The sequence below is a fragment of the Salvelinus sp. IW2-2015 genome, linkage group LG18 (genome assembly GCF_002910315.2).
Source record: "Salvelinus sp. IW2-2015 linkage group LG18, ASM291031v2, whole genome shotgun sequence".
Classification (NCBI taxonomy): Eukaryota; Metazoa; Chordata; class Actinopteri; order Salmoniformes; family Salmonidae; genus Salvelinus; species Salvelinus sp. IW2-2015.
Window position 1 is genome coordinate 58,343,339 of NC_036858.1, and position 13,582 is coordinate 58,356,920.

General features: G+C 41.0%; 1 protein-coding gene across 1 annotated transcript; it reads right to left on the reverse strand.

The window, feature by feature from the left end:
* Window positions 1-752: 752 nt before the first annotated feature.
* On the reverse strand, window positions 753-8,805 carry kcnj2a (potassium inwardly rectifying channel subfamily J member 2a). The gene is made up of 2 exons (XM_024008880.1): window positions 8,640-8,805; window positions 753-4,436 (listed from the first exon to the last, which is right to left on the reverse strand). The coding sequence occupies exon 2, from the start codon at window positions 4,155-4,157 to the stop codon at window positions 2,880-2,882; it is 1,278 nt and encodes a 425-aa protein (XP_023864648.1). The 5' UTR covers window positions 4,158-4,436; window positions 8,640-8,805; the 3' UTR covers window positions 753-2,879.
* Window positions 8,806-13,582: the final 4,777 nt, after the last annotated feature.

A 13,582-nucleotide genomic window follows, 5' to 3' on the forward strand; every position in this document is an offset into this window, starting at 1 on the left:
GCCGGGGAAAGTGTGTCGAATCAAGAGAAACTGAAAGAGATGGATATACTGTAGGTGGAGTGTGTCAGAGTGAGAGAAATAGAAAGGGGTGCTGCTAATCCCTATTGGTTTAATAATAATCCCTAATGCGTTCTAGGAAGACGACAAGACGTAGGACAGGGGTGCTGCTTAGTATCACAAGCTAAACCACTACTGTAGAAGGTAAGACTTCTGACGCACATGTACAGGGTCCCTTCAAAACATACTCTACCAGAGCTGATCCACTGGCCCTTGGCCAATTCTGTATTTTTCCATATTGCAATCCCAAATGGCACCCTACTCCCTATATAGTGTACTACATTTGACCATGGAGCAGAGCTCTGGTCAAATGTAGTGCATTATGTAGGGYATAGGGTGCCATTTGGCAAAGACATATCTGTCTTGAGGATTGTTCATATTCTCAGAGGGACACTGAGATGTTCTCATAAATATATCACAAACTTTGTCTGGTTTATTCAATGGCTTGTTGCCTTAGTACCAGTACTAGATACAAGATAAGGGGGATTTTCACAACATCCTACAGTAACCCCAGAAGCCTGATGATAGATATTTAACGTATTATTTCCCTGATGGAAGATAATACTTTTGTTTTTACGTGACCTCAATAACAGATTTTTAGGTAACTTTAAATAATTGGTGGTTTACTGTGTTACTGTATGTCAATATCTTAAATTATTAAAATGATTATTACAATGGCAATGAACACAACATCATTTGATCATTCATTGAGGTTTTATTGAAAAAAGTAACAATATAATAGCATGTACAATAATAATAATATTATTAATAATATAAAATCTGTACATTCCATTGTTTTGCAGTACAGCTGGAAGACTCTGATACAAAATGACTGCAACAGGGAGGGAGGGGGTCTATGTACAAGAAAAGGAACATTTTAGCCGAATGGCCTTCAGTCAAAGAAATAGGAGATAGATTTGCCATAATGCAAACTCTATAGGCTTTCAATAGATCTTATTAATATGCCTAGGTTACAGTACTGTTGGCTTAGTTTAAACCATGTTTTCCAATCCAAGATTCCCAAGTAAAACAACAAACAACTTAAAATGAAAAATAAAATAATATTTGATACCAAGGCATGGTAATCCTTAGGCATACTCTGGATATAAGTACACGTTCATGAACAGCAAAGACATAGGGTATGATAGAGGGGTAGATGCATTGTATTTTATAGTCTCCTTATTTAAAGAGACTTTAGGAGAAGATATTCTCTTTTTGTGATGGCAGAATTGTGGATGACTAAAGTACTAAGACGAAACTGATGTTTTGTTGTTTTGCTTAAACATATTTTTTACTGAAAAATAACTATTGTAACACTGTACTTGAGTTATTTTCTGAGCATGTGCTAACACCTAAAAAAAACAGTTAAAACATGTTGCTGATCTAGTCTAGTCTGGCTTATATCTTTGGCTTTGAATATGAAAATGACGGTAACACTTGTTACTACTGAAAGCCTCTCATCATAAGAGCCACATAACTTTGCGTATCATAACTGTATCACAGTGAGATTGATTAAGTCGTATGCTGAATGGGTTCCAATTAAGTGCTATGAACACTTCTAAAGGGAGTGTTTGAAAATAAATATTTCCTCTACATTTTTTTTTCTTTCGAAAAATGCTCTACTTCTACCATTAACAAATGGATGYGACACTCAACAATTATTATGATGATAATAATACTCTTTGGCTTCTTCTGTTATCAAACCCTACAAAATGCAACAACGTAGCAGCACTTTTTGAGAACATTTGTATGCTCATTTTCACTCCCCCTTGTCTTGTAGGCGTTAATTCAGTTATGCTAAATTTCAATACTAATACCACCCTGCTCATTTCCTTCACACAAAACAGAAAAGAGGCATGTTTCTATTGAATTGACCAGCATTGAACGGCCCTTTCATGTACAGTATGTTATGTTGTATGTCTGTTATGAGACCAGCTCAAATAACAAAAGTCCATACAGGTTCAAATATCTGCTTTGGATAAGTACTGTATTGAAGTAGCAGTTCATATTAAAAGGTATCAAATTGATAATCTAGTTTTTTTGGGGGGGGGATTTGTTCCGCTACTTTACAACAGCTGCATAGTATTTTCTCCAATAGGTTAAAGCTACATTGAGCTACATTTCCTTTGATGCAATTCACTAAAGCCTTCAAAGATCGCCCAGTTCACTGCAACATGAGGCTCTAGTCAAAGGCAAAATCAGTTGTGCATTCACTGGAAAATTGGTGATAAATTCCAATCTCATTATAAGGAAAAAGGGCTGAATTGCAGCTTAATTGTTTGGATAAACATTAAATAACTTTATAGTACTTTAGAGATGGTTGCCCATGATCAATTAAAAAGTGCAAATTAGCTAAATACAAACGTATTTGGTTTTCACTCTGAAAGAGCAGAACTTTCAAAATGTTTCTCTTACTCTATGGGTGGACATCTTTGTATGTTTTCCCCCAGTTTCTCTGAAACGAGAAAGTAGAGAATTTGCATATAGCAGCATTTTTCTTTTCAACTAAAGGGCAGTGAATAGAAATCAAAACTACAGTTCTTAAAACCATCTTGTTCATTATTTGCTGGACAGATACACAGAGACATGCCTGCTAATTTCAAGTCATTATATCTAACATCCCTTCCAATGTTATACGTCATTGTTTTAAGAAACTATTACATACAAGTCCCCGGCTACCCCGTTCCCACAGCAGTACCGTCGGCATGAATCTGTCCTTTACACAAGGCCCAGCTCAGCTCAATGTGCCTTTTAGAACAACAAGACGTGATTCTAGAATCAGAAACTTCTTCTCTGTGAGGTGGTTTGAAGTTTCTGCACAGTTATATTTCAGATTCTCGCCTCAGGGGCCTGGGCTCTAGTGGCACAGTGGCCTGGTGATGTGCAGAGTCTGAGATATTGTCTGTGTGAGTTACGTCTGGGCCCACGCTACCCCCGTTCCCCTCGTCCGTCTCCTCTTTGTTAGTCAGCGCCACCTCGTTCTCGTAACAGAAGGAGTTGGAGCTGGACAGGATGTATTTTTTCTCTGCCAGGTCTCTGGCACTGCACAGCGGAGTGCTGGGCACCTCGTAAGTCTTATGAAAGCGAGAGTAGTCCACCTTGTAGTAGCTCTTCTCCTCGAAGAGCACTGGGTCAAAGCGGTGGCCCCAGAGGATCTCGCTGGCCAGGTAGGAGCTGCGGCACTGGGTGGTCATGGCCGTGGCCTCCACCATCCCCTCCAGGATCACCACGATCTCAAACTCGGACGTCTCCAGCTGTTGCTTGCTCATGTCATAGAATGGGCTGTCCTCGCTGATCTCGTGGACGATGGTGATGGGGGACACCAGGAAGATACGGTCGACTCCGCTGTCGAAGCCCACGTCGATGTCCACTTGGTCCAGAGGGATGAACTCCCCCTCTGCAGTGGTGCGCGACTTGAGGAGCTGTGCCCGAACGTGGGCCTCCACAAGGTGGCTTTTCCTCAGGTTCCCCACGCGCCACATTAGACACAGCTTGTTGTCCCTCATGGCCACTGTAGCGTTGTGGCTGAACACCAGCGTCTCGTTCCTCTTCTTGGGCTTGGCCATCTTGGCCATGACGGCGCCGATGATGAAGGCGTCAATGATACAGCCCACAATGCTCTGGAAGACCACCATGAAGACCGCCACAGGACACTCGTCGGTTACATAGCGGTAGCCATAGCCGATGGTGGTCTGGGTCTCGATGGAGAAGAGGAAGGCTGCGGTAAAACTACTAACGTTGGAGACGCACTTCTGGGCGTCGTTCTCCAGGTCCCCGTGGAAGATGGCGACCAGCCAGAAGACACAGCCGAAGAACAGCCACGACAGGAGGAACGCTAGGCAGAAGATGACGAACATCCACCGCCAGCGGATGTCCACACAGGTCGTAAAGATGTCGGCGAGATAACGCTGGCCCTTCTCAGAGACATTGATGAACTGCACGTTGCAGTGACCGTCCTTCTTGACAAAGCGGCTCTGGGGCTGGTGCCTCGTGTGCACCTTGCCCTTGCCATACCCGTTGGGCACTGCCACAGTGGCCAACTTCATGCCGTGCTCCTCGGTTGACACTATGCTGTAGCGGTTGGCTCGCACACTTCCCATCACCTCGTTCTGGTGGGAGGGCTGTGGCGCTGCTTCTGCTTTGGAAAACAGTCTGAGTTTTTGGAAAAAGCGTTGGAGAAACAGTTTTGAAACGCTAAGGGGGACCAACTCAAGCAGGAAATGGGGTGGTGAAGTGAGGCGGACAGGGGGACGGAGGGAGGAGGAGACAAAGCCTCTCTCTCTCTCGYTCCTTGACGGCCTCTGGTATCCACAGGGCTGAGGATGATGAGTTGATCAGTGCTCTCCCATCAGGCGACCGGACCTCAGCAATGATGTATGCTGAGGGAAAAAGAGATAGGAAGGTGTTAGACTTACTGACGGTGTCAAAGAACGGATACAGAGGTAAGAATCTATTAGTAATGATACGAGTCATGATAAAAGCAATATGAACTCAATGTCCTTATTTAAAGGTTACAGCTTCCAATCTGAACTCTGTACATGAAATAGTCACCAACTGTCATGGATTATTATATCATTATCCCATCGATTACCATTTAGTGTGTGCAGCCTGAGAATACCATCAAATACTGTATACCCAAGAGCAAGAACAAGCACGTCTCCTCAAGCCAACAATATTTCATTCAGTTATGACAAAATAACAACCGTATTGAACCCCGATCCTGGCTTTTCCACTCTCCACTGAGAGAGGTTACAGAGTAATAGGAGTAAGGTCCCACTGATGGTCATTCACAAAGCATACTTGTTTTTGTTGGCCTCAGTGTCGACAAGATAATTTCTTGTTGGATTGTGGGTTACGGTGTTTCTACGGGATCCCATGTACGGGATTCTTTGGACTATTTTCAAGTTCTCGACCTACCGTTACTGTTAACTGACGACTGATCATCGTCGGATGCACATGTCACTTTCAAAATGTTATATTTACCAGCACATTTGTTGCAACATGGAAGAGGAAATAACAGTCTTGAATGATTGGTTTAATATTGCTTAACAAGCAGGCCCGTCACTTCCACTCTGTGAAGTAGGGTTGTCAGTAGGCCCGTCACCTGTCAAGTAGGCCCGTCACTTCCACTCTGTGAAGTAGGGTTGTCACGACAGTAGGGTTGTCACAATACCAGTATCGCGATACTACAATACCTAATTTTCCATGGATAAAACTATTTGGTCGTTTAAGAAACCTACTGTAGGTAACATATTGTGTGCTATAGCTTGGAAAATAAACATGTGATTCTGGTTGACAACATAAGGCTGCTCGTTTCCATCATTAGAACATTTTCCTTAGGAAATGTTGTCCGCTTCATGTTTTGTTTCCTTGCCACGATACCTCTGAGTATCGCAATACTTTTACTGTGACAACCCTACCGTGAAGACGGCCACACCAGCCTGTTTGTCACATTTCACGGTGCATGCACCACTCCTCCTGACTCATTGCCCACTGGTGCATTCTTAATGTCCATTTTCACATACCTTGCTAATCACAACCATACCCATTAAAACCAGTAGATGTTGATAGCGCTGACTTCATCCACGTATTCCAATGGAAAACTCCCAACGGCTCATGAAGCCGTAAGTATTTGAATTTGAAGCTCGCCATATGGCTAAATGGGGCTGAGTGSCACCAACAAAACAAAAATTCTAAGGATCATGGAGAAAGTGGTCGTAACTAACAATGGATCATGGTTGATGTAATCGTTTTCATCATGCCTGAGAGTCAACTCAACGCTGCTAGATGACGTCGGCGTCAATAACGGAAGCCCCATAGACATTGGTTAGCCCCTCCATCTCCACTTGACAGGCTCGTTGAATCTGCGCTCTTATCGGGAAAGCACATCACAACCCCTTAGGTGCACGTGCAAAGAGTGTGCATGAGGGCACAAGCCTCCTCGTAGCCTGCCAGCCTGTGATTGGTCTGTGCCAGCACGTGGTCCTGTGTGACAACAAGTGTAGTCAGAATGGATCACCATTTAATTAAATATCTTGATTTGTAGCAAACTTTTTAATAATTAACTGTGTGGATTGAACTTCATCAAAATAAATTWATTTTACAGGCCAAAACGGCCGTCAACATTTTTTATTGTTTGGCCGGTCTGGCTATCGTAATTTACACAGGCTTTCTAGGGCAGACCAGGGCTTTTGGCACCGTGTAGTGGTGCTTGGTGTTTTCAGGTAGTAATGATGCGTTTTTAAATGATGTGTCAGTGGTACAGAAATAACAGTTATTCCATTTGCTGTGTGACTTGACTACACAAATGTTTGTGGAAACTTTCCCGATTAGTGGGGAAATGTGAACATGAAAGTGTACACAGTATCCCTCTTTCTCTGGCTCATGTGTGCATTTGAGGGCATCAATGTAACTTGCTGACTCACAGAGTCCTCTGGGACTTCATCTTCTCTCAGCAGCAAAATGGCTTATGACAAAAGGGGGCTCTAACTCTGGGAGGGCTCTAACTCTGGCACTACTGTAACACCACTCATTAAAAGAGAGCCCTTCCTGCCTGTGTCTGCTCTGTTATACATGTCCTAGCCATGGTTGCAACGGACATTGTGAACGCTTTTTTTWAAATCTTTTTTTTCTTCTTCCATTTACAAGAAATGTATTGAATTTAGTAAAGACTTTTGGGAGATTTGATGATATGAGAGTCAATGATGAAAATGGACATGAGTGCGTCAGGAAAATATATATTTTCTTTGTGTTCCCTTGTTTGCAATACTTAAATCCCCAAATATAATTACTTTACACAGAGTAAACACATCAGAGATGTTTAGCTATGATTAGACTGCAGTCTCTCTTAAGTTAATTTACAAAAATTTCTGTAGTGTGTAGAATGACTTCAGATATTTATTTTTATGTTTCTAAGTAAGTTTAAAGATGGAATCCGCACTAGGGGAAACTGCACCACTGTCCGCCCCATGGCTGTTATTGTTTTGTTGACGAAACAGAGGTGGGGAGCATTGTGCATCAAGAAAAAAAAATGGCAGTACATATGCTGCTGTTCTATAACACTTGCAATGACTGTTCAAGGGGAAAGAAAACATTGTTCATTGTTTGCAGTAATCTCTTTGTTGTTGTAATATCACAAACGGACGTGGACGTTTCACTATTAAGGATTCGATCTTTAAAGTGTGATGTCTGCAGTATCAGCTCCTAGAATTAGTCCTAAAATCTCTTATTAAATTGGATCTCAAAAAGCATGTTGGTGATGAGTGGAGTTAAGAGCACCTCTGTCATCAAACTTGGGCATTATTTGGGGAAGTTTGCATTGTTGGCAGTAATCAGTAATATGACATGCAAAGTCAGTCAGCATTACAACCTCTCTTCAATGAATATCAATTAGGATGATTGTCTGGTTTACACAATACTTGATTAATAGGAATTTCAGTGTCGAAATTGAATAGATAAGGCTGTTTTGTTTCCTTTGTTCATTTAGATTTTGTGATTTGACAGGATCCTTCATTTTGTGTTACTTTTAGGAAGATTAATAGATACTAAACAGCGATATTCCTATCTGTTTCTATGGGACCATGATAACAGAATGGAAAAGTATAACTGTCTATTATTCTATTATTACAGACCCTTTTTGATCAGTGGGATAATTATGCTCTGTGGAAAATGGAATCACAGTACTCATGGACTGGCCTAATCTGAGAGATGTATATATAGTGCCAACATCCACTGGAAACAATGTCATGGTTGAAGTTTTTCTGCAGAAACAGAATTTACAGAATTTACGGTAACCCTGACCTACTGCCAGCGCACAGTTGTTCACGGGTGCCTAAGGGATGGTCTTGCAATTGTTACAGTGCTACTATACCTCTGCAGCCACACACAAAAAAACGTATTTTACAATGTTTAATTTACGACTACCATTTTAACATACAATAAAATATGTCTCTACAGCCAGGCTCCAAGCGGCARTCAAAATAGGCAAATGCCATCTACAAATACGAACAGGTGCGGCCTAAATAAATGGGAACCAACTGCGTCTTTCAAACATTCAATTCAGACAAGTTAGAACTGTAGGCCTACAAGCATATATGTTTACATGGATAATATAGGGCCTATGACTTACAATGATTGCATGGCAAATGTAAAATGTTGTTTTGCATATATTTGTAAGAAGTGTAGCCTATTGCATCATACATGTATGAATCAGCCCACGCATAAACATGACATGTTTATCGCACTTAAACGTATTATGATGGGTTTAAATAGTTAGATCAAATGAACAATGATGAACAATGATGAATAGCAGTTATATACTCTGCAAGCTATCAGCCACAGTGGGTAAGACTTTGTCGTGTAAATCGCCCGTATCCCTACTCCCCTGCGCCGCGCATCCATTCAAGTGCCACTGTTGCTCGCTTTTCAAATAGGGCTAGAGATCAAATAAAATAAAACCGAGTCTATTGAGTTGGCTAATAGTTATGCAATAGACTCCAGTATTCTTCCATGTCATGCATTCAGCATCATCAACTTCCCCAAAAGTTTGATACGAATTGCTAGAAAGAGGTTTTTAAACCTACCAGTTGCTCATTTGTAGACCGGATCAACGGACAGTTTAAATTATATTCCAGAAGTTATGTTCTCTGGTATCCACACTTTTCAAACCGTTTGTTTCTGTTTTTAAGTAGTTGCCTTGTTATGATGACAGCAATAACCGACAGTCCCTCATGTCACTAAAATGACTGGTCTTGATAATGTGGTTCGCAAATAGTTCGCCAGAGCAATTTAAATAGCGTATACCGGCATGCTCCGCCTTCTGGTCCATACCCAGCCAATAGTATTACAGAGACGAAAACGCGCTCATATAGTCGGTTGATACACTTACACTGCTGTTTGAAACGTGTGAGAAATTCCATAGACTACAGACTGAAAGTGGTGTTTGGGGAGACATGTCAGGGGTTTGGATAAGGAAGGTCGTGCTTAACACCAACTTGGTAGTTTAGTGGTGTTAATTAATATTGATGGTCGATAATTCGTTTTAGGGTTGCCGGGGATGGTGGGTTCATTTTAAGCAGAACACAGGAACATAATTTCACCCAAAGGGTATCTTTTTATAGTCTAAACCCCTCCGCCGTGACAAGTTATAAAACTCTCCTAAATGTTCTACAATGTCCAGGCAATAATGTTAGGCTACTGTCAAATAATAAAGAGTTGTTAGAAATTAAAATAATGAATCAAACTTGTTATGCACTGTTGTCTTCAAAAGGTTCCATTACCTATACACAAGTTGAAACAGTTTATCTATTTGCCTGCTGCTTCACATTATCTCATCTGAAGATATTCCCCTAAATTTGACCCTCTCAATAAAATACACTTAAATATACATTATTCTTGATCTGTTTATCTAGGATATTTCCATGGTATCTAGAGCCTATGGTAAAATGCAAATGTATTTAGTAGGAAAAAGTTGTTCTAACTTCCAATGTTATATTTTGGTTATCTTCCTCCACTATAAAAGTTCTGAGGATGTTTATGCCTCAAAAGTTTAATTTTAGGTCAAGATCTGTCTGTCTTGCTCCACAGCTGTTTCAGTTGGATGCCATAAGAGCAGGATGCTTACTAATGATAAGCTCTGACCCATATCCTACCTCCTTTTCTGCACATATTGAACTGTTTATTTGTGCTATATGTCAGTGGCTCTATTAATAGCAGGTCATATATTTAGCTACCCGAACTTGCTGTGTGAGTTCTGAGTTGGCCATCGGCACTCAGCGTATGTTTGCTTTTCATGCCCAATTTACAACTACAGGAGTCAGAAAAACAGTCATGCTGCTCAGGGCCACAAGGTGGAGAGCACGAGACTGATATTGGAACATGATTGGTCCCCACATGAGCTCTCCTGTGACGCTGTGGGGAGGAGGTATGAGTGAGAAACATGGAGAGATGTCCATCAACTTGCATTCACACTATATTGCCATGGTGCCATATCTGTGTCCATGTTTGTGCCCTATGACCTCTCATATGATTGTCCTATGACTTAAAGAAGATATTGGGTAAGTAGGCCTATCAATCTCAATGTTCAGCTTGCTGTTTATGAGCCATCGTGACAGTGTAGTTACAGTAACTGTTTTAGATGTTACACCACATGTTTTGTATATCTTGGACAATATTATAGTTTTTTGATAGATTTATTATCCTCTTAAAAAACATACTGCCTTAATGACATTATGGCTTTAAACATCCCTGTAAAATCGAAGCAACTGAAAGGCACGTACAGAGACAGTGTGATCTGCTTCCTTCACATCAAAGTTCCCTTGTCATTCCTCGCCTTTGTTCTTACAGACATGGACCAGATTCATCAGATGCCAGGTGCTGCACTGCCACCAATGACACGGAGGTGGGTACTGTAAATGCCAGGTATTGTACTTCAGGGTATTGGGCTGCAGTGTGGGTCCAGTGGAAAGAGGCATGCCAGACTAACAGGTGTTTACACCACAGTGACCACAATATGTCTCTAAATAAATATGTACCCACTCAATTCCAAGTTAAATAATACTGATGATTCTTCAGTAACGTATTAAGAGACAAAGTAACATGAGTCATGATTATTACTACTTTCTGCATATTCAAGGAAATACAWTTAGTCACTCATGATACACTGATGATTGATTTGTCAATGATGAAACTACCAACAACAAAACACCCCCACCTTCAGTGCATCTACATCTAGTAAAAATAAAAATAGAGAGTGTTCAATTTAACAATGTTTCAGAGTCTATACAGGTCCACACTTTCCAGTGTTCAATTACCACACTGATTAGTGTAAAGCCTTATTTATTTTTTATTGTTAATTTTACCTTTATTTAACTAGGCAAGTCAGTTAAGAACAAATTCTTATTTTCAATGTTGGCCTAGAAACAGTGGATTAACTGCCTTGTACAGGGGCAGAAAGACAGCTTTTTACCTTGTTAGCTCAGGGATTCAATCTTGCAACCTTTTGGTTACTAGTCCAACGCTCTAACCACTAGGCTACCTGCCGCCCATATATTTGCATATATTCCAGTGTGCCTTTCGAGTGAAATGTAGAGTTTACCACCCATTACTATATTTGTTAGTGACAGAGACATAGTTGTTGCATTCATTCATTTTCAGTCCTGTGGCTTTCACCAAGTGACGTCCTAAGCAAATATGTTTCATTCAAATTAGATRTTTAAGACATTACATATTTCATAGAGCCTTATTTGGAGGGCCTAGTTTTACCCTAATACAGTGGCCTGAAACTCATGGTTTACATTCCACATCAGGTCTGCATGTCACATTATTCTGGCTTGCAAATTTCAAGCCAGCCAGAGTGGGGATATCCAATTTTTATTCACCTGCAACCCGCATTCAGAATGACTGCCAGGGTTGAGAAGACTGAGCTACAGTATGAGACTACCTAAAGCATCTAAACTGGAACATACATTTCAGTAACATGTGTAATAAATCTAAGTTACAGATTGAATTAGTTTAAAAAAAATGTATGTTATTTATATTTGAGTAGCATAAGATAAATGAATCAATCAATGTACATGCACAAACATAGATATTGAAACAAACAATTCTAAAAAACAACCTGCAATAGGGCATGTTGGTAAATATTATAATGATGGATGTGGTTTTGGTTCAACTCTGGTTATTAACACAAACACTGGGATTATTTTACACCACTGAGTTTTAATTGAACTCTTACGGAGTTAATTTAATTCCTGAATCAACACTAGAAATGTTACATTGAAAAATCAACACTAATTAACACTGGCCAATTTGCTGTGCAGTGAATCATTTTAATGATCAGTTTATAAAAGCAACAGATGTAAATGTGTATTGAACACAGCGTGTGTGCAAAAGTATCATGTTTTAAACGAACCACACAACAAGCAAAACACTTCATTTCACTGTGCTCAACATATTTTTTTWATTTTATTTAATTTTACCCCCTTTTCTCCCCAATTTTCGTGGTATCCAATCGCTAGTAATTACTATCTTGTCTCATCGCTACAACTCCCGTACGGGCTCGGGAGAGACGAAGGTCGAAAGCCATGCGTCCTCCGAAGCACAACCCAACCAAGCCGCACTGCTTCTTAACACAGCGCGCCTCCAACCCGGAAGCCAGTCGCACCAATGTGTCGGAGGAAACACCGTGCACCTGGCCCCCTTGGTTAGCACGCACTGCGCCCGGCCCGCCACAGGAGTCGCTGGAGCGCGATGAGACAAGGATATCCCTACCGGCCAAACCCTCCCTAACCCGGACGACGCTAGGCCAATTGTGCGTCACCCCATGGACCTCCCGGTTGCGGCCGGCTGCGACAGAGCCTGGGCGCGAACCCAGAGACTCTGGTGGCGCAGCTAGCGCTGCGATGCAGTGCCCTAGACCACTGCGCCACCCGGGAGGCCCTGTGCTCAACATTTCTGTAATGTGTTTGTACATCATTGTGTTCAACATACTCACATACAGTGCCGTCAGAAAGTATTCACACCCCTTGTTCCACATTTTCTGTTACAGACTGAAATGTTATAATAGATTAAATTGAGATTGTGTGCCTACACACAATACCCCATACTGTCAAAGTGGAATTATGTTTTTAGACATTTTTACAAATTAATTAAAAATTCAAAGCTGAGTCCAAAAGTATTCAACCCCTTTGTTACAGCAAGCCTAACTAAGTTCAGGAGTAAAAAAGTTCCTTAACAAGTCACATAATATGTTGCATGGACTCACTCTYTGTGCAATAATAGTGTTTAACATGATTTCTGAATGACCACCTCAAAGACCAGGGAGGTTTTCTCTGTCAAGTTGGTTGTTGATCATTGCTGCACAGCCATTTTCAAATCTTGCCATAGATTTTCAATCCGATTTAAGTCCAATCTGTAACTTTGCTAAACAGGAATATTCATTGTTCTCTTGGTAAGCAACTCCAGTGAATATTTGGCTGTGTTTTAGGTTATTGTCCTGCTGAAAGGTGAATTTGTCCCCCAGTGTCTGCTGGAAAGCAGACTGAACCAGGTTTTCCTCTAGGATTTTGCCGGTGCCTAGCTCTATTCCGTTCATTTTTATCCTAAAAAACTCCCTAGTCCTTGCCGATGACAAGCATACCCATAACATGATGCAACCACCAACAAGCTTGAAAATATGAAGAGTGGTACTCAGTGATGTGTTGTGTTGGATTTTTGAAACAAAATGCTTTATATTCAGGACATAAAGTTAATTTCTTTGCCACATTTTTTACAACTTTAGTGCCTTATTGCAAACAGTATGTATGTTTTGAAATCGTTGTATTCTGTACAGGCTTTCTTCTTTTCACACTGTCATTTAGATTAGTATTGTGCATTAACTACAATGTTGTTGATCCATCCTCAGTTTTCTCCTATCACAGCCATTCAAATCTGTTTTAAAGTCAGCATTGGCCTCATGGTGAAATCCCTGAGAGGTTTCCTTCCTCTCTGGCAACTGAGTTAGGAAGGACGCTGTATCTTTGTAGTG

Excerpts from the sequence above, each read along its gene's own strand:
- kcnj2a (XM_024008880.1), bottom strand. The coding sequence starts at position 4,157 with ATGGGAAGTGTGCGAGCCAACCGCTACAGCATAGTGTCAACCGAGGAG.